Consider the following 21,636-nt stretch of genomic DNA (forward strand, 5'->3'; position numbering starts at 1 on the left):
GCAACTCCCATCAGGGACTTTTTAATCTTTGCATTTCTTAACTCTAACCAGAAGGATTCAACACCTTCTGACCCTATGTCACCTCTTTCTAATGACTTAATATCATGTTTTATCAACAGAGCAACCGCCCTCTCGTTGTCTTCTTACCTGTTTTTTTGATGCAATGTGTATCTTTGGACATTGAACTTCCAGCTATAATCTTCTTTCAGCCATGATTCAGAGATGCCTACAGTACTGTGCTACAGTGTAACTTAGTCCATACCTTCAGTCCTATATTCACCCTTTTCAATTTTCTCTGCCTTTTACGCTACAACTCATCCAGTTGACTGCAATTTTGGCCCATCAACAGCCTCTCCTCACTACATATTGTCTCTATAAGTCGGTTACCTCAACTTCAGCACTATCATCTGCCATTCCTACGTTACTACTTGCATTGGGCTATGCCCAATGTTGCCCTGATGTCAAAAATAGTTATTTTCAGCAGGTGGAATTAATTGAGCTCTGAAATAACAATAATATATTTTAGAGCAATTCTCATGCTAAATGGAGAATTTTGGATATGCACAGCATTTATGGGAAAGAGAAAAGCAATTAGTATATCAGGTCAATGACCAATCAGAACTCGGAAATGTTAGAAATAATTTCGAGACCAGGAGGAATTCAATTATTAAATTGTTGATGCTGTAAGCTGATAGAGGGTGTCAAAAGCTAGTGAATAATATAATTTGTGTCTGGAGAAGGTGGAGGGAGGAGGAGATGAATGAAATCCCAAATGCCATAAGAAAGAGGGGAAAATAAATAATGCATGAAAAGTGAATAGAAGACTTGGCAGATTATCTAATTTTTTTCTGTTTTTGATGTTAATGTTGATCTTTTAAAGCTGGGATGTGCCAAGTTGCAAGATGTAGTTCCGTTTCATGAAGCTTTGGAGCAGTGTAGGTTAGAGATAAATCTAGAGAGTGGTAGGTAACTGGAGGTTCTGTGACACTCTTGTGAACTGAACAAAACATAACCGCTTTGTAGAGCACATTGCTGATAACACAAACTGCAATTAATAACTTGGAAGAAATGAAAGTAAATCGCTGCTTCATCTGGAAAGTATGTTTGGGCCCTGGTCATCAAAGGGGTAAAAAGGATGGGTGTGGCATCTACTGCATTTTCATGAGAAAATATTGTGAGTAGAGGGTGTATTATTGTTGGAGATGGAAGAATGAAGAAGAATATCACAGGAAAACTGGAATGTTGTAGTAGGAGAGGAAGATTTGTTGATTGTGTCATCACCTTGAAGGCAGAAGAAATTACAGATATTTCTCTGAACGTATTGGAAGGTGTGGAAATAAATCATGCTTGTTCAGGTTGGGTAGAGAAGTGGTGAGAAAAAATTGATGTAATTGAGATCATTGCTAACAATGGTGAAGAGGAAACTGCAAATGCGAAAACAGGAAGACTTATTGCAAACACCAGCACAGAGGTAGTGCTATCAGAGCAGATGCAACAAAAAGAGAGAAGTAGTCCTTCGAAGCTGGGAGGGTAGCAGAAGGGGGAATGAAATAGTCAAGGTAGCTCTAGGAGTCTGCAGACTGAGTTCTTTGAGTGAATTCCAAATCAAATGAGTAGGTTATTAGTGAGCAAGCTCTGTTTGACAATGTTGTGTATATTTCACCATTTTACTGCATTCAGATTTTTACTTCAACTTGTTGGTAGTTGAGAGATGCTTGGATAATAATTAACCAGAATGGCATTTTCCTGCTTTTATTGGTTTTATTGACTGGATGTACTTGGGTAATTTTTGCCTTGTTGGATAGATGCTTGGCTGGAGCTGTCTAACTGTGAATATACTCAAAAAAAAAAGATTTGAGGGATATCAGAATCGCGTTTAACATCACTGGCATATTATGTCATGGAACTTGTTGTTTTGCCCCACTGTATTTTGCAATACATAATACAAAAAGCTATGAAATACAATAAGAAAATTAAATCTAAACACGTGGATTAAGCAGGAGATTCATAGTCTGTTGAGGGCTAGATCTGGCATTCAAGACAAGTGATCTAGAAGTACAAAAAGTCAGCTATGGACTATGGAAAACTATCCTAAGAGTGGGGGGGGGGTGGGAGAGAGGAAAATAAAAAAAATAATTGAGGTTAGTGACAGAATCAGATGAACAGTAACTTTGGCAGGGTTTGCAGGCCATTGCTTCCTACACAGCAAAACCTAACATCAGGAATGTCAGGGATGTTTCACTCCCAGATGAGCTCAACACCTTGTATGCACGCTTTGAAAGGGAGAATAAAACTACACCTGTGCAAATCCCCACAGCATCTTGTGATCTCTGTCTTAGAGGCCAACATCAGGGTATCTTTCATGAGTGTGAAGCCTCGCAAGGCATCAGCCCTGGTGGTGTATCTGATAGGACTCTTTAAAAACCAGTACCAACCAACTAGCAGGAGTGTTCAAGCACAACTTCAATCTCTCACTACTGCACTGTTTGCAGTGTCTGAGAAGAGTACAGTCAGTGGCCCTCACATTTACTGTGCTTTGAGAGGTTGGTCATGGCTCGAGTCAACTCCTGCCTAAACAAGGACCTGGACCCGCTGCAATTTGTCCATCACCACCATAGGTCAATAGCGGATGCAATCTCATTGGCTCTCCACTTGGCATTGGATCATTTGGGTAACAGCAATACTTACATCAGGCTGCTGTTTATTGATGACAGCTCAGTATTCAACACTATCATGTACCATAGAACAGTTACAGCCCAGAAAATGGGCCATTCAGCCCATCTAGTCTGTGCCAAAACTTTATTCTGCTAGTCCCATTGACCTACACCCTGTCCATAACCCTCCAGACCTCTCCCATCCACGTATCTATCCAATTTATTCTTAAAGCTTAAGAGTGATCCTGCATTTACCACATCAAGTGGCAGCTCATTTCATCCCACCACTCTTGAGTGAAGCAAATATTCCCCCTAAACCTTTCCCCTTTCACCCTAAAGCCATGCCCTCATATTTATCTCTCCTAATCTAAGTGAAAAGAGCCTACTTGCATTTACTGTCTATACCCCTCATAATTTTGTAAACCTCTATCTGATTCCCCCCCTCCCCAATTCTTCTAAGCGCCAAGGAATAAAGTCCTAGCCTATTCAATCTTTCCCTATAACTCAGCTCCTGAAGACCCGGCAACATCCTAGTAAATCTTCTCTGCATTTTTTCAATCTTACTGATAAATTTCTTATAGTTAGGTGACCAAAACTGCACACCATACTCCAAATTTGGCCTCACCATAACATCCCAACTCCTATACTCAATACAAGGAAATCTGCAGAGGCTGGAAATTCGAGCAACACACACAAAATGCTGGTGGAACACAACAGGCCAGGCAGCATCTATAGGGAGAAGCACTGTTGATGTTTCGGGCCAAGATACTGCCTGGCCTGCTGCATTCCACCAGCATTTTGTGTGTGTTCCTATTCTCAATACTTTGATTTATGAATGCCAGGATGCCAGAAGATTTCTTTACAACCCTGACTACCTGTGATGCCACTTTTAGGGAATTCTGTATCTGAACTCCCAGATCCCTTTGTTCCTCCACACTCCTCAGTGCCCCACCATTTACTGTGTATGTCCTACCTTGATTTGTCCTTCCAAAATGCAGCATGTCACACTTGTCAAAACTTGTACCTTCAGCTCCAAAGCCTGTCCTCTGTACTTTCCTCTGCAACTGGACCCTTGACTTCCTCAACAGGAGACCACAGTCGGTGCAGATTGGAAATAATATTTCCTCCTTGCTGACAATAAACAGTGGCACACCACAAGGATATGTACTTAGCCCAGTGCTCTGCTCCACTCTACTCTACACCCACAACTATTGGCAGAATTTCAAATGGAGTTAAGGAAGCGAACAGGAATGAGATAGATTCAGGTTGGGTGGTGTCACAACAAAAACATTGCACTCAACATTAGTAAGACCAAAAAATTGATTTTAGACTAAAGGGGAGGTCAGGGACACAGCCAAGGATCTGGGTATCAAAATCTCTTCAGCAGTGTTGACACCTGAGAACTTGGAACTGCTCACTCTTTCCACTTCTGATACCTCAATGAGGACTGGTGTCATGGCTGAAGTTGCAGCAGGATGTTGAACATGTACTCGGGTTACCTTAGTGGGCTGAAACAAGCTCTACTTACAAACTTGTTGCCTTCATGACAGCCCAACAATCTCCATTCAAGCGAATATACACTTAAAACCCCTGGCAGGTATGCAATCATAGTATACAGCAGAGAACCAGGCCCTTTGACCTGACATATCCATGCAAACCATCAAGGATCCATTTAATCCTTATTTTTTTTAATTAACCTTGTGCATCTCCCTGAGTTTCCCTTGTTGTAACTTGTCGGATCTGAAAGCAGATACCCCACCATAAATGCTTATCTTTGGAAATGCTTGCAATAAAGTTATTATATTGTGTTTTAATTGTGAATATTATCTATTAATTAAATGCTACTATGCAATTTTCTTTTTCAGATGCTATGTCAGAGGGAAATCATAAAAAGTACCATTGGTTCAACTTCATGAGGAATTACTCAGACCATTGCAAATTAAATATTTTTTTCTGTCCTCTGATTTCAAAATTTTTGTGGTGTAAGATTCCACAGTCCATGAGGCACATGCATCTGGAGACTTCTCAGAAAGAGCAGTCCAACAACTTGTCTCGGCAGGCTACCAGCCATGCAGATGGGAGCTTCCAAGATTCACCAATGAGCGACTATCGCTTGGACTCTAGTGATGTCATCCCTGAAAGAGGAATTTTGGCAGGGTATAGTGAGAATGAGGTTAGAATTCAAAAAGTGTATCAGCTTTCAATATTTTCTCACCTTTCTAACTCTTCAAATAGCTTGGAACAGAAAAATTGCAAACGGAGTATTAAAAGAAGTGTAACTGAACTTCATCCAGATCTTGAACTCAATCAGAAAAGAATTCACCTGCATTGCAAAAATTCCGCAACGTTGACTGAAAATTTAAATGCATCTCATTGTGGAGTTGATAATGATAGTCTTTCTGAAAAAAACATAGAAAAGGCAGGTGACTATACAGATCAACAAGATGTTAGCTGCCATGATGAAGAACCAATTGTGCATGGTTCTGCACAACACTTTTGTCACAGTGGTTTGCATGTTATTGAACATAAAGACTTCCAAGACAGTATTTTGATCGAAGATGGTGAGACAGGCACACCTAGAAATAAACTGGTGCCAACAACACCAACCTCTGAGAAAGAGGTTCAGCCTATTACCAGCACTGGACTGCTATCATCTGAGAAAACACCTTCCTCTTTAGGACACTCAAGTGCAATCTCTGTCAGATGTACAGCAAAACGAAAGCTGCTATCACCAACAAACGTATTAGGGAAAGATTTGTGCTCAGGGGATGAAACCCCCTCTGTTGCAAAGAAATGTAGGATTCAGTTAACAAATTCCATCCCAGTGTCTTGCAGAAGTACTGATGCCAAAGCAGCGCCTTTCTGGAATCACTTACTTCCATCCTCAAGAGATGCAAACAAGGTTTGTACTAATTAATATTTAATTATTTGATGAGCTATTGTATTTTAATGAAACTTGTATTTAAGTGCTTGAGTTAACAGTCTGCAAATGCTTATAGCATAATCTGTAAATAAAGCCATTTTCTTGCCCAATTCATTCTCCAGTTTGGGCAAAAATGTAATTACCAAGTGAAGAAATGCAACTTTAGTACATAATTTTCTTTGGTTCTCTTTTCTTGATCTGGGTATTGGTTGCCTGCATTTATCAAAGCACTATCTACTTGATATATGGGCTACATCAGTAAATTATATTACCAAAACCAAGCAGCATAAAATTCTAAAACTGAATCCACATAGATTTTCCTTGACAGAAATGTTCAGTTGTTATGGAAGCAGTCACTTGACTTGCAGGAAAACTGGAATGAGCATTAATTGCTGAATGATATCTAACGAGAAAAACAAGTTGAACAAATATCATTGCGGAAGTACAAATTTCTCATTTTAAAAAAATCTTCCTATTCTATCAAAATTTTCCCCACAATAAATACAATTTATGCACCAAACATTACATCTGTCAAGTCTTTCTGAGTTTGTTCTCTTCGGAGTTTGTTCCTCCAAGCTTTAACTTCTCGCAGAGTTGGAAACATTACATCCTGTTTCTCTTCAAGTTTCTCATCTAGATTGTAAATAGTTGCAAACCAAACTCTGATTGCATCAGAGGGGATCTACTTGATAAAAATGATAATGAGATTGATAATTAATCCTATCTTATTAAACAAATTGAGATTTAAAATTATTCCTTGATAGATTACTTAGAAAACCTGCCCTGAATGCATTCAATAAGCTCCCCAACTGCATTTAACTAGATTTTCTCAGCTTGTAGGAAGACTGAATCACCACCCCTCCCTCCCCCATCCATTGTTTTCTTTTGATTACATTAGCTAATTTGTTGAAAGTCTGCAGTCAGATAAGGATCATGTAATTTTAGATTTTTACTTTTACTTGACTTTTTTTAAAAAGATGATACAGTTCAACTCAATGTTCCCTTCCATAACATACTGCTTATTGACCACTTCACTTCACAGAAACAGAAAATGGCATGGCCATGAAGCAAAGTGCATAACTTTCCATGCCTTTATCCCAAATGCCACACTTTTTATTTTTCATTCAAACTCCTAATTACTTTCTAATTGTTAAATATTTTGGGGTGCCATGTTTAATTGGAGTCTTTTGCAACAAAATATCCACCTTCATTTTAGAATTAGAATTTTATTTCATACCACCATCTCACAACATGAGAGTTAAAAATCTTTGTTACCTCTCCGTTGATGTGTACAAGCAATAAGGAAGGAAAATGTGCTAGGATGTTACCCAAACACTCGGATTGTAAACATATTGTTTTGTATACATGTACAGTTAGTGTTGTTGCATGAATGAAATCACTGGAGAGAGAGTTACTAGTAGATACAAAGCAGTTTCTTTATTAGACAAAACAAGGTACAGCAGGCATCATACCGAGACGCTTTAAGTGGAAAGGTCTGTTGGCCCAACTCGGGGCTCGATATTTATTTGCTAAACACAAAGGATAATTCCCTATTTACTAAGTACAGACAATGCTTTCTTTTGAAGGCATATACAAACTTCACACCTTCTGATTCCATCCGTCCCACAGGCGCCAACAGCGTCTGGGCTGGGATCCACAGCTTTTAGGAAAAGCATTGTTTCAAATTAAATCCACAATACATTATCATGTAACAGAAGATTGGTAGCCAAAGCCATTTGCTAAATGTAAATGACCTAAACCCAAAAATCATTCTAATAATCAGCTATGCAATCAGATCTATGTATTGATAAATCTGATGGCCTGGTGAAAGAAGCTGTCCCAGAGCCTGTAGGTCCTGGCTAATGATGGTGTACCATTTGCCAGATGGAAGCAGCTGAAACAGTTTGTGGTTGGGGTGGCTGGAGTCCCTGATGATCCTCAGGCCCCTTTTTAAATTTAATACATTCAATTTTAAATAAATGGGGAAAATATGGAAGGTAATGAATAGTAATTCATTCAGAGGGTTGTTAAAAGTTGGAATACTTGATCTGAAATGTGATAGAACTAGATGCTGAAGAAAAATGTGAAAGGCAATATGATACAACAGGGTTATTACAAAATTTGGAGCATAGATTAAATTGGACAACTGTTCTAAGGACCCAGTACTAACCAAAGATCGCCACCTGTACTCAGTTCCATCATTGTTTTCCTCTAATGCATTATTGTGCATTAAAGTGCATTATTGATTGCCGAGTGGTCTTGCCATCTCCCTCATATGCTAATCCCCTTCACAAGCTCGCTCCTTACCCTTTGTTGTCCTTCAGTAGAAATGCTCTTGGGCATGAAAAGGGTTTTGGAATGAATGATGAAGATCAGTTCTTTTAAGTTATATTTGCCTAAACTCATCAAATAATGTTAGTTTTGTTATTTGTGCTTAAACAGTCTTTAATTGACAGGTACAGAAGTGGAACACTGGTTACAAGTTGCTGAACTGGAAGCCAGAGTTCTTGATCTTTGATTTAGGGGCGTGAAGTGGAATTCTTATTTGACAGATTGCGAATTTAAATTCAACTACTTAAATAGATGTTTTTATGTGATTTAAAAGAGCTAATCTTTTACAACAACTTTTAAGTTTGTCATTGAAATCCATTTGGTCTACTAGTGATGAGTGATGAAAACTTTGGTTAAAATGGTTTCAGCAAGACTTCACATTTTAGATTATTTTAAAGAATACCGAAAGCAAATCAAGTATTATTTTCTGTATCACAGATCTATTAGACATAGGAAAAGAATTAAGCCATTTGGCCCATCAAGTCAACTCCACCATTTAAACATGGCTGATCCATTTTCCCTCTCAACCCCAACTTCCTGCCTTCTCCCTGTATCCCTTCATGCCCTGACCATTCTAAAAATCTGTCAACCTCTGCTTTAAATATACATTATGACTTGGCTTCAACAGCTGCCTGTTGAAGTCCCTTGAGTCAGCCAATTGAAGATAATTAAACAAAGTTCGTTACTTCGGCCTTGGTCAAAAGCTGACTATCCTCAAGTATCTTAGTACTATGGTTTAACCTCTTTATCCCTAGAAGTTGCCTGGATGCGTCATTGCCGACAGGAAGCTACTTTTTGGTTTTTGATGGACGCTTATAATTTGTTTTTATATGTGTCATTAATATAATTATCCCAGTTACTAGTTTCATTTCTTGTGAAGCTTATTACTTATCGTGTTTTATAAAAACTCCGTGTTATTCCTGAGAGACAGGATTTCTGAAGTCTTAAACCTGAGTGGAGAAAATAATAAATATATGCATCAGTAAAAGACTAACTCCAAATCAATGGCTATTAATGTGCAACTCCTCAATGTCTCTGTGAATTTAAACATTTCTAGACTCTGTACTCTTTTGCACAGCTCATGTACTTCTATTGTTAATCATCCTTTTCTTTCCATGAAAGGTGACTCACTTTTCCTTCTGTAACATTTGGAGCAAAACTGCAATAGGTGCCTGTTAATGCCTGTATATGCTTTTTCTTTAGAATTCTGCTGACTGCATCAGTGCTGCCAGAAGGTTAAAGAATGGACTGCGTCTGAAATCGTAAGTAGTTGATATGAAATTAAGTATTCTGAATTTCACTTTGTGCTTTGTTAGAAGAATGAAAATTGCACTAGAAGTCAGTCTTCCTGTTTTCATGCCCATGCCCAGTTCCACTGAAAGGAATACTATTAGGAATATTTAGTTACTGTACTTTTAAAATTTTCCCCAGAAATGTAGTAAGTGATCTTTGTCACGTTGGCATCGGGTGATATATTTAATTCCAATTAATTAATGAATCAGCTTTAATTTAGTTTTCTGTTACTTGTCTGATCATTTTGGTGATCATGTTTTTGATTTGCTATTTAGAAGACCGGATCCTGAAGTACCTCATTCATTTCTCTAAGACTTAAAAATCGTATATCATTCATCAAGCATTTTCAGGACTTCTCACCGTACATGATTTTAAAAGTCAATTTTATCATATTTCTTGTTCTTTGTTCAGCTATTTGACCAGATGGTAAAAGAATTTTGTACATCTTCTGTTTCATCATTTAAAAAAATACAACTGTCCTTTTCCCTTTTCCTTAACTTCTGGTTCACAAAAATGATAAAAGTCCTATCTGAAATTAATATTGATTACCTCTGATTGCTGTCCATATAAGGGAGTTTGAAACTTCTGAAACACTTTCCTAAGTTCCCATGTTAAAACCTTTGTTCCTAATTTTAGGGCTATTTTCATTTGGTCTTGGATTCCCCAGAAAAAGCAAATAATAGTTTCTCTATCCTTTCAATTCCTGTCTTTGTATCCGGCTTCACAACTGCCATCTTATTTCTAAGGTGCCTAACGAAACTCCCATTGAGACAAAGCCAGAAAACAATCAGCTGGGTACTTTATTTGAATGACAAAGAGGAACATACAAAGTAGGTGATGAAAGCATTTGCTTGTATTAATTAGTGCAAATCAGTTTTGCTTAAAAGCAGAAATATTACTAGTAGGTCACATTGCTAAATTCATCAGTAGCTTTAGAATTCTCCAGCTCCAGAAGATGGCCACAGGTTCCCCTTTTGCTTTACATTTCAGAGCTTTCCAATGTACACTATTGATTTTTATCATGTTGGCAGTCAGTGAAGTCTGCTGGACGTTTTCAAACAATCCAGAGCGATTAGAATGAGAAGCTTCAAAAGTAAAGAGCTGAAGATAAATGATTACTATTCCATTAATTCTATTTTGTTTTTATTTAAATTGGGATGTGTTATGACATTAGATATACAAATGTTTTAAATAATGCTATTCTGTAACTGAAATTAATTTTTTTAAAGTATAAAGACATGATATTTATTTGGTCTACAGGAGACACCTAAGGAGTGCACTTGCAGGAGAATCCAATAAGTTTTCATCAAGAAACAACACAAGTTTTTCTGTTAGTCGTTCTTTGCTTGGAAATTTTGAGGTATGATTGCAGAACATGATTTGCATCAAAAAATGAGTTTAATTTTGCACTGTTTCCTGTTTCAATTAACATAACAAGAAATGTGTTTTATCCATGTACTGAATGGATCAATATTGGTTTATTAAGATACAGTGACTACATATCTTGCATACTATTCAAATAGATCAAATCGTTCTACAGTGCATTGAGACAGTATAAGGTAGAACTATAATACAGAATAAAGAGTAAAATAACTACTGGGAAGGTGCGGTGCAGATAAACAATAAGGTATTAGATTATAACGCAGTAGGCTGAGGTCAAGAGTCCATTTTATTGTACAAGGGAGCCATTTAATTGACTTATGACAGTGAGGCAGAGGCTGTCCTTGAGCCTGATGATGCGTGCTTTCAGGCTTTACCTCTACCCAGTGAAAGAGGGGAGAAGAAAGAATGTCCAGGCTGGGTGAGATCTTTGATTATGCTGGATGCTTTGTTGAAGACATCAAGAAATATAAACCGAATCCACGGAGATGAGGTTGGTTTTCATTATGTGTTGAGCTGTGTCCACAACTTTCTGCTGCTTCTTGCAGTTGCAGATAGAGCAGTGGCCATTCCAAGTTGTTATACACACAAATCTCATATGAAAGTCGAGGTAGTATGTGGTAATATATCTGATAATGAATTTACGGTGAACTTAATGCATCCAGATAGGATGCTTTCTGTGGTACACCAAAAATTGCTAAGGGTCAGTGGGACATGCCATTTTTTTTTTAAACCTCCTGAGGAAGTAGAGGTGTTCTTGGTTGTGGGTTTACATGGTTGGACCATGAAAGACTGTTGCTGATATTCAATCCTAGGAACCTGAAGCTCTCCACCACAACAGTGTTGATGTAGACACCTCCCTTTCTGGTTCCAGTGACCAGCTCTGCTGACATTAGGGTTGCTGTCAAGACACCATGTTGTTAAGCACTCAATCTGCTTGCTCCACTCCGACTCATTGTTATTTGAGATACAGATAAATTTGTAGATGGAGTTAGAGCAGAATCTGGCCATGACGATATAGGGAATGGAACAGGGGGCAGAGACCACAACTTCATGGAGCATCAGTGTTTAAAATCATTGTGGCAGAGGTGTTGCTGCCTATTCTTCTTCTGATTGGCTGCTACTTCATTCAGAATAATACATAAACTGAGTCTGAGTTAAATATGTGAAGGTTGCCAAGTCGCAGAGTGCAAGCTGTGAAGAAATGTCCTAGTCTGTGAAACAGCTCGACCACAATGCAAATAGTGCAACCTCACTTGGCCGACACTTGGCTTATACACATATCTACCTGACAGCTGTGCTGTGAAATAATGAGTTTGGTTCCAATCTTGCAGTCTCATGCATCTCAATTTTAATCCAATGAGAATAGGTTGAGTGAACTTGGCTTTTCTCCTTGAAGCGAAGGAGGATGAGAGGTGACCTGATAGAGGTGTGTAAGATGATGAGAGGCATTGATTGTGTGGATAATCAGAGGCTTTTTCCCAGGGCTGAAATGGTTGCCACAAGAGGACACAGGTTTAAGGTGCTGGGGAGTAGGTACAGAGGAGATGTTAGGGGTAAGATTTTTATTCAGAGAGTGGTGAGTGCGTGTAATGGGCTGCCGGCAACGGTGGTGGAGGCGGATATGATAGGGCAAAACAAATTATGAAAATAGTTTGCAGATAGATAATTTCTGTGTGTGGGTGGAGGGTGGGGGATTAGGGGAATGAAGCTAACTTTACCTAATGAAGTGTATTCATAGTTTTTAGCACTGACCCAACCATATATATGGCACAGAAACAGGTACTTCTGTTCACATTGTCCGCACTGATCGTGATGGTACTTGTGCTAATCCAATTTGTCTGCACTAGGCCTATATCCCTCTGCACCTCTCCTATCCAAGTACCTGTCCAAACCCTTAAACATTGTAACTGTATATGCTTCTATTTCCACTGGCAGGTCATTCTATCTATTTAATACCCTTGCCCCCGAGATCTCTCAAATTTCTCCCCATTAACTTTAAATATATGCTCTCTAGTTCTACTCTCCCTTGTCCTGAGAATACTATCTATCCTTTCTACTCTCTTCATAAATCTCTATAAGGGTACTCCTCCCAGATTTCAGTGAGAATAAATCCAACCTATCCAATCTCTCCTTATAACTACAGCTCTCTCTTCCATGCAACATTTTGGTGAAATTTTTCCAGTGACAGGGGAATCAGAACTGTATCCAGCTCTCTAAAGTGTGATCTATCCAGTGTTCTATATAGCTGCAATGTGACATCCCAGCAGTTGTATTCTAACTCAGCCTATGAAAGCAAAACACTCCTTTATCACACAAAGGTCTCTCTATACATCAGTACTTCTAATGGTCCTGTCATAACTCTAGATATCCTACAAAATTTGACCTCAAAATTTGCAGGCTTTATACATGTTTGGATTAAATTCCATTTGCCACCACTCCAACTTGAGCTGATCAATGCCCTATTGTATCCTTGAGCAACAATCCTTGTTATCTGCAACTTCACTAATTTGTCATCTGCAGCCTTATTAATCATGCCACCTACATTCTCATCTGAGTCACTTTACTTGCTTTACATTCTGTATACAATTTACATCCTCTCCCTTAAAACCTCCCACTGAGATAAGGTCACAAAACAGAAAGACTGGTTTTCCTTTTTTAATCTGTCAACCTTGATGTGAAATACTTCGAATAAGACACCACTGACTATTTCAAAATGTTCACTATCCTGTGGGCAAACCAGTGTAAGCTTGATGAGTAGCATCTGTATTACTGTGCAAAAATGTGCCTAGGGTGCCCAAGATTATTGCACAGTATTGTTTGCCTTTCCAGTTACTAAATAACACCTAGTATTACAGAGCTCATACAAAGCTTAAGTACTCTATTTCTGTTTCCCAACCACCTTCCTATTTTTAATATTTTTATTTCTTTTTTCCACAAACAAAAAAAATGCAGCACATCCACAAAAACCATGACCTTATCAAAATCAAATTAAATATTGAGCAGCAAAAGGGAGAAAAATATAAAGGCAAAAGTAAACATACACAGCAGAGGTGCACTGAACCAAAAAACCTCAGTTCTTCCCTCCGTAAGAAAGTCCAATACAGGGCCCCATATACTTTCAAAGATGTCCCCTCTGTCCTCTTTACACAGTCTCAGTCTCTCCAAATGTAAAGTATTTGCCAGGTCTCTCAGCCACAGATCGTACGTAGGCACAGCGTCCATTTTCCATATTTGCAGGATTAACTTCTTAGCAGTAACATTCCGAACAGTACAGCCATTTTTTCATACTTATTGGCTGAAGATAGGGAGCTTGTTGCTCCAAGGATGGCGATGAGCAGGTCTGCTTCCCATAAGCCTCAGAGAAACAGTGAAAAATACTTTTCCAGTATGCATAAAGCTTACAACATGACCAGGATGAGTGTGACAAGTTACTGTTCTCAGATTTACATCTATAGTAAACTGGTGAAACATCAGGGTAGAAGCTGTGCAACTTTTCTTTGGAATAATGGAGTCTATGTATTGTTTTAAACTGTCCAAGTCTGTGTCTGACGTTGACTGAACAATCATGTATACTCACCTTCCTATTTTAACCAATATATAGTACTGTGCAAAAGTCTTAGGCACCCTAGCTGCGTATATGTGCCTAAGATTTTTGCACAGTACTGTAATCAGGGCATCTTACCAATTGAATGCCATATACTATTTTTTTTTAAAGTGTTCTGGCTATTTGGGGCTCAACATTGAATTCAACAATTTCAGTAAAACACACTTTATAGCATGTGTCAGAGTTGGCCAATTCTGATGAAACTTTGTAACTGTTAACTCTAAATTTTCTCTGCAGATGTTGCCATACCTGCTGAGAATCTTTTATAGCATTATTTTATTATTTCAGATTTATACCAACTGCAGTGTTGTATATCAGTGTTCCAATGTTGTCATAGAAAAAAGACACAAGGAGAACAAACTTGTTCCTTGCCTGTGTTAATAGTTTGTTAGCAGTCTTGTGAGTAGTCACAGAATCATCCTCCAAGTTTATACTTTTCAGACTTTTGAAGCTAGAGGATACTTATGAAGCACCAGTAATGTTATACTGTTTACTATTTAACTTGTATTGTAAATGCATCCTATTATTAAGTAACTAGTGGCAATATTATTTTGTGTTGTATATGTGAGTCATACGTGTAGCCCCCGGTAAGCCTCAGGCTCGCTCCCCTTGCTTCCATCTCGGGGGAGCAGCCTTCGGCCTTGCCAAACCAGGTAATCAGCTAGTGTGGATGCTGTGTGACATTCCCAAAATGCCAAATAACACAGTACAACATATGTGATTGAATGAGTTCACTTTATAGACTTACTGGAACTATGTACTTAATAGAGATACAATATAAAAGGAAAAGTTAAAAGGCGCCAAATTTATCAAAGTCCAACTACTTCATGCACAACTGTTGGAGCTGAATTAATGAAGTCATTTTGCCACCATTCAGTCCCCTCAGACCTCCTCCACTCATAGCTCAGGACCACCCGAAGTGATCAACCAAGCACTCCCAGCACGTCTGTCTTCGTCTTCTCTCCTCACCGAAAACGCTGGCCTCGGACCCCGCTCGAGGTCTGTTCCATCGCCCAGCTTACAGCATCGCATTCGTTCTCTCCTCTCCCCCCTCCCCCCCTCTCCCCCCTCCCCCCCTCTCCCCCCTCCCCCCTCTCCCCCCTCCCCCCTCTCCCCCTCCCCCCTCTCCCCCTCCCCCCCTCTCCCCCCTCCCCCCCTCTCCCCCCTCCCCCCCTCTCCCCCCTCCCCCCTCTCCCCCCTCCCCCCTCTCCCCCCTCCCCCCCTCTCCCCCCTCCCCCCCTCTCCCCCCCCCGCTCCCCCCCTCTCAACAATAGCTTACAGACCCAGAAGAGAGAATAACATCTGTCCCAATTGGTTAACAAATGAATACAATTCTCGTTATCAGTAATTTTAACCCTAACAAGCTGCGAGAGAAAGCACTCCCTCTCCAGTTATCATAACAAAGAAGCATTCTTACTTTCATCAAAACAAAGCCGCCATTTTGATTAACATATGCAGTAACATAAAGAAGAAACCCCTTACATATGTACTGTGTTGTGCACCTTGTTCTGAAAGAACGCTGTTTCATTTGGCAGTATACATGGGTGCAGATGTACGACAATAAATTGGAACTTGAACATGGACTTAAATTAATCTCCAATTTGCAGTTCTTGATTTTGATTACACTGGATTCTCCATTTTATTCTGCTATTACTGTGCTGCCTAATGTTTTGTTTTGGTACCAAGACTTCAGAAGCATCCTGGAATATTTAAGGAATAAAACGCAAGCTTGCAAGTTAAGTTGCTGTTGCCTTTTTGTATCATTTCAGGAATCCTTGTTAAATGGCAGGTTTGCACCATCAGGAAGAATTGAAGGTTTTACAGCTGAACTTGGGGCAAGTGGATCATATTGCCCACAGCATGTAACATTACCTGTGGATGTGTCTTACTATAATATTTCCGAACATAGCGCCCCATCACCATTCCTGGTAAGCAAATGGCATGTGAACATAGTTTATCAAGGTTACTGTTCGACTATAAGATGAGAACAAAAGGTTAGCTTTATTTGTCGTATGTACATTGAAACACTGAAAACAGTGAAAAGTGTCGTTTGCGTTAACAACCAACACAGTCCAAGGGTATGCTGTGGCCAGTCCGCTTCCGATGCCAACACAGCACGCTCACAACATACTAGCCTGAACCCATGTGTCTTTGGAATGAGGGAGGAAGCTGAACACCCATAGGAATCGACACAGTCACAGCGAGAATGTACAAACTCCTTGCAGACAGCAACAAGAACGGAGCTCATTTTGCTGGTGCTGTAATAGCACTACACTAACCATTACACACCAGTGCCACCAAAGGAGTAGAATTAGGCCATTGGCCCATTGAGACTGTTCCACCATTCCATCATGACTGATTTATTATCCCTCTTAACCCCTTTTTCCTGCTTTATCCCTGTAACCTTTGACACCTTTACTAATCAAGAACCTATCAACTTCTGCTGTCAATATACCCAATGACTTTTCCTCCACAGGAGTCTGCGGCAATGAATTCCACAGATTGACCGCCCGCTGGCTAAAGTAATTATTCTTGTTGCTGTTCTAAAGGACGTCCTTCTGTTCTGAGGCTCTGCTGTCTGTTCCATGACTCCCACGTTTGGAAACAATCCTCTCTGTCACTGTCTAGACCTTTCAATATTCGATAAGTTTTAATGAGATTGTCCCCCCACTCATTCTTTTAAACTCCAGTGAGAACAGGCCCAGGGCCAACATACAATAATTCAGCTGGTTACATTAGAAACTCCATTTTAAAATTGTGAAGTCACATTCTACAGACTACAACAAAAAAAAACTAGGCTGATAGTGCACTGTAAAGTATTTCTGCCATAAGATCATTTTTTCAAGGTCTCATGTTAAATTAAGTCTTGTCAGATCTCCAAAATGAGTGTAACAAATCATACTATTTCAGAGCAAGCATTTTCCTCCTGGTATCTGGAGCAACATTATCCCTCCATTAATGTCACTAAACAGATTTTCAATTGATTATTAGCTTGTAGTTTGAGAGACTTTGTTACTATGACTCTGATGTTTCCTAAATTATAGTGAACACATTTAAAGAAATCTAAAATCGTAACAAAATATGCTGGAAACATTTGGTTCATCAATTTGCCTGGCCTGTCTGATGTTTGCAGCATTTTCTGTTTTTACCACATTTCTCGGGTCTTGTTATAAAACTGATGTTGTGAAAGATTAGATACAAGTCTGGTCAAGACAGAAGCCTTAGTACAGGTCTGGCAGACTTTCTGCTGCCAATCAGTAATCCAGAATAGATTATTTAATTTCCTTTAATGCTGTTTTATATGAATTGGATATTTTATCTGTCAAATCTTCAATGCAAAGGACAACTTGTGTTTCTCATTAAATAACACTAGCTTCCTTAATAAAAGTATCTTGATATCACTTTGAAACAAGCACAGTCAGCTCCCTGAGAGGAATCTTCAACAAGGCAGACAGAAGCATATGCTTAAAGTCAGCTTGAAATAGGTAGCATTCCATTCTTGTATGGGCATAAGAAATGTCTGAATCATAAGTGTTTTGGGTTTGAGTTGCAGAATGCAACACTGTGTCATCCTGAGGCAGCCAATTCTGGCAGCATTCAGGCAAACCAAGAATATACATATGGCCTAATGGAGAGTTCTTTGTTGGACCACGGTCATCAAACAGTAAGTTTATCAAAATGTTTACATGAAGTGTGGCCAGAAAAAGCTCAAACCCTATTTTCCCAGATCTATCCTACCTACTGTGAATTTTGCATTCTAAAACGCATTCTTTAAAAATATATACTATACCTATTTTCAAAGCAATTAATGATAAACTTACGAAAATTGACAGTGAATCTGATCATAATTTATATTACTGTGCATACACCTTTTGTCTAAAATTGATATTTATTGATTTACAACTTGATTTATTGTAAAGCTTAAGAAAAACCGCATGTTTGGGCATCTCCAACCAAAGATTCTTCACTGTTGGAAAGGAAACCTTAATATTTTTATTGCTATTTTCTTTTCCATTAGGGTGTGATAAATCTGGAATCTTTGGGAAAGAAGGGTTACAATGTCCCCAAGGCTGGAACCATCCAAGTGGTAAGTTGTCCATGTCTTTATTTTCTCAAAGGAACATAAAAAATAGGAGCAGGAGTAGGCCATCCAGCCCATTGAGCCTGTCCCGCCATTCAATAAGATCATGACTGATCTGTCTGTAAGCTCAGCTCCATCTACCTGCCTTTTTCCCCATAACCCTTAATTCCCTTACTATGTAAAATTACACTAAACATATGCACCAAATTAAAATCACTCTTTACATTTCTTAATCTGTTCTTTTTATTCTAAATAACATTATAAAATAGACTGAAGTCGCCACCAGAGAATTTTGAGTTTTGAAGCTGATTCCCAGGGTGAAAGTAAGAAAGAAAGCACCTAAGATTTCTAATTTCACCCCTCTCCCCTTCCCAGTTTCACCTATCACCTTGTGTTTCTTCCTCCCCTCCCCCACCTAACTGACTCCTTATCTTTTTTCTCTCGTCGTGCTGAAGGGTCTCAGCCCAAAACATCTACTGTACTCTTTTCCTGCTGCCTGGCCTGTTGAGTTTCTTCAGCATTTTGTGTGTGTTCAGAACTATTTCTCAGGATGTAACATGCCATGACAGGAATTGCATAGTATTTTTTCTTTCTTCGAATAAAGCAACCATAACTTCTGTGTAGTAATAAAATAATCTAGAAGAGACTGGAGAGGTGTTTATATGCTGAATTAACTTCATTGCTGTGAATTATTTTTCCCTTAAATGCTGTAAATGGAAGTTTTCTAATAGTCTGTAGTCTGCAGTATCAGGTAATTTAAAATTTGCATGACTTGCAAAATACAAATAAACTAAACTGAAGTCACAGGCATACTACAGTTTTAGGATTACTGTTCGGTTTACTAGGTAGATTTGCATGTCAGTAAAGTACAACAGGAAGGTTGTACCATTTAAGGTTTGAAAAATGATGACTATTTGTATACTAATTTTCATTCTTCAAAAGCCATTCTGCTTTTGGAAGTATGATTTTGGAACATTCCCCTTACTAATGCATTAGAAATAGGAACTGGAGTAAATCATTCAACTTCTCAAGTGTTGCTACATTTAAGAATCTCAGGATTGTCCTTGTGGTGGTTCTGTTATCTTTGACTTCCCTGCTGTCAGTGTCAGCCTAGACTAAGTTTAATGATTTTCAGTCTACAGCTCTCAGGTGCAGAATTCCTGAGAATTTCAAATGGGCAAGTACTTACTTTCAAAGCCATTAGTACTAGATTCCCTACAACAGGAAATGACCTTTCTATATGTACCTTGCAAACCCCCTCCACCTCAGAATGTTGTCTTTCAATAACATCTCATTATTCTAAGCAATGCACACAAAATGCTGGAGGAACTCAGCAGGCCAGGCAGCATCTATGGAGAAAAAGTACAGTGGACGTTTCGGGCCGAATGCCTTTAGCAGGACTGGAGGAAAAAAGCTGAGGAGTAGATTTTAAAAGGTGGGAGGAAGGCTGAGAGAAAGAAACACCAGGTGATAGGTGAAATCTGGAGGGGGAGGGATGAAGTAAAGAGCTGGGAAGTTGATTGGTGAAAGAGACAGAAGGCCATGGAAGAAAGGAAAAGGGGGAGAGGCACCAGAGAGAGGTTGTGGACAGGCAAGGAGATAAGGTGAGAGGGGGAAAAGGGGATGAGGAAATGGTGGGGGGGGGGCACTACTGGAAGTGTTCAAGCCATCAGGTTGGAGGCTACCTAAGTGGTCTCTAAGGTGGTGTTCCTCCAACCAAAGCATGGCCTCATCGTGACAGTGGAGGAGACCATGGATAGATATATTGGAGTGGGAAGAGGAGTTAAAATGGGTGGCCTTTGGGAGATCCTGCTTGTTCTGGTGGACGGAGCATAGATGCTCAGTGAAGCGGTCTCTCAATCTACTCTGGGTCTCACCGATATAGAGGAGGCCACACTGGGAGCACCAAACAGAGTAAATGACCCCAACAGACTCGCAGGTGAAGTGTTGGCCCACTTGGAAGAACTGTTTAGGGCCCTGAATGGTAGTGAGGAAGAAGGTGTAGGGGCAGGTGTGGTACTTGTTCTGCTTGAAAGGTTAAGTGCCAGGAGGGAAATCAGTGGGGAGGGGAGACATCATTATTCTAAAGCTCAATGAGGATAGACCCATTCACCTCCATTTCTTATGAGAGGTCTCTAACATCCCAGGAATCAACCTCCTTACCTTCTCAAAACTATTCTCCAGTGCAAATATTTGCAAACTTTAAGCATATGAATTTTTTTGGTAAAGACAATTACTCACTAACTGGCCAACATCATCTTGTGTAGCTCTCCAGTCACTTTTAAATTATTGACAGGAAGATCATTACTGAAATCGGGCATTAGTGAGATATCTCTAGGTTTGGCATAATTACGTGATATCTTCTGTTTTTGTGTGAAATAGTTCTGGTATTGCTCGTCCTGGAATTGAAAGCTGATTCAAATCTGTTGTCCATTGACTCATTTTAATTTAAAATGCTTAAGTGCCTGTAATTAATATTTGTCAATCTCATTTAAAATTATTTGTTCATTTTTCTTCCACTCATTTGAGAAAATGCTTTTTCAATTCATTTTTCTTCTGAATGGCCTGTCTCTGATTTTGGAATTATGCCCCTTATGCCCCTTATTAATGACTCTGTGCCATTAATAGTGGGGGTATGGGAATTTTTAACCCAATCTATCAAAATCCTAAAACTTTGAGTGAAATTATTACTAAACTTTAAGCATTTCAGGTAAAACAAGCTTAATTTAAATTCTATCTCACCTAGCCATAAGAGTTCTGATTACGTTATAGTGAATATGCACAGCACAAGCCATGACACCTATATCTTGTACAGTACTTTCTGTATAGTCTTGCCAGAGCTTTATATGATTTGTCTTTTAATTCATTTGTCATTATATAAAGGATAGCTGTTTAAGTATTTTTCTGCACCTGATGACAGCATTTTAGGAATTCTCACAATTTCTTATCTTTCACTTTTTCACCGATGTTTGGATCTAATCTTTTAGTCCAGAATATCTGTATCGCATTTGAATGTATTAAAATTATCAACAATAATTCCATAAGAAGTCAATTATACTCTATCCTCTCATCTTTGTAAGATGCCACCAATCTTTGCATCATATCTGGAAAATATAATCAAACACTGAATCTAGAGAGGTTTGGAAGTGTAAAGCTAAATCCTAAACATCGTGAATTGAAAAGTATTAAGGCCTGAGACTTAACCCTTCATAGTATAATTTCTAATACTCTTACCTGCATTAACTCTAGCAAGTTTTAGTCACTGACTCAATATTAATTGCTTCAGATGCTAATTATTCTAACACTTGAGCAAGATCTAGCATCTTGCAGACAACCACCAATTTTTAAATTCCAAATTCCAGAGACA

General features: G+C 39.0%; 1 protein-coding gene across 11 annotated transcripts in view; it reads left to right on the forward strand.

Moving 5' to 3' along the window:
- The window catches only part of LOC132404888 (atos homolog protein B), a 119,964-nt gene that overhangs the window by 90,999 nt on the left and 7,329 nt on the right, over positions 1-21,636 (forward strand). For all 11 annotated transcript variants that reach the window (XM_059989459.1, XM_059989462.1, XM_059989455.1 and 8 more), the window contains 5 exons: positions 4,520-5,556; positions 9,112-9,170; positions 10,462-10,561; positions 15,958-16,116; positions 18,207-18,275. In XM_059989459.1, the coding sequence (XP_059845442.1) occupies positions 4,520-5,556; positions 9,112-9,170; positions 10,462-10,561; positions 15,958-16,116; positions 18,207-18,275 (1,424 nt within the window). The remainder of the gene's footprint in view (positions 1-4,519; positions 5,557-9,111; positions 9,171-10,461; positions 10,562-15,957; positions 16,117-18,206; positions 18,276-21,636) is intronic.

Source organism: Hypanus sabinus, chromosome 14 (genome assembly GCF_030144855.1).
Source record: "Hypanus sabinus isolate sHypSab1 chromosome 14, sHypSab1.hap1, whole genome shotgun sequence".
Lineage (NCBI taxonomy): Eukaryota > Metazoa > Chordata > Chondrichthyes > Myliobatiformes > Dasyatidae > Hypanus > Hypanus sabinus.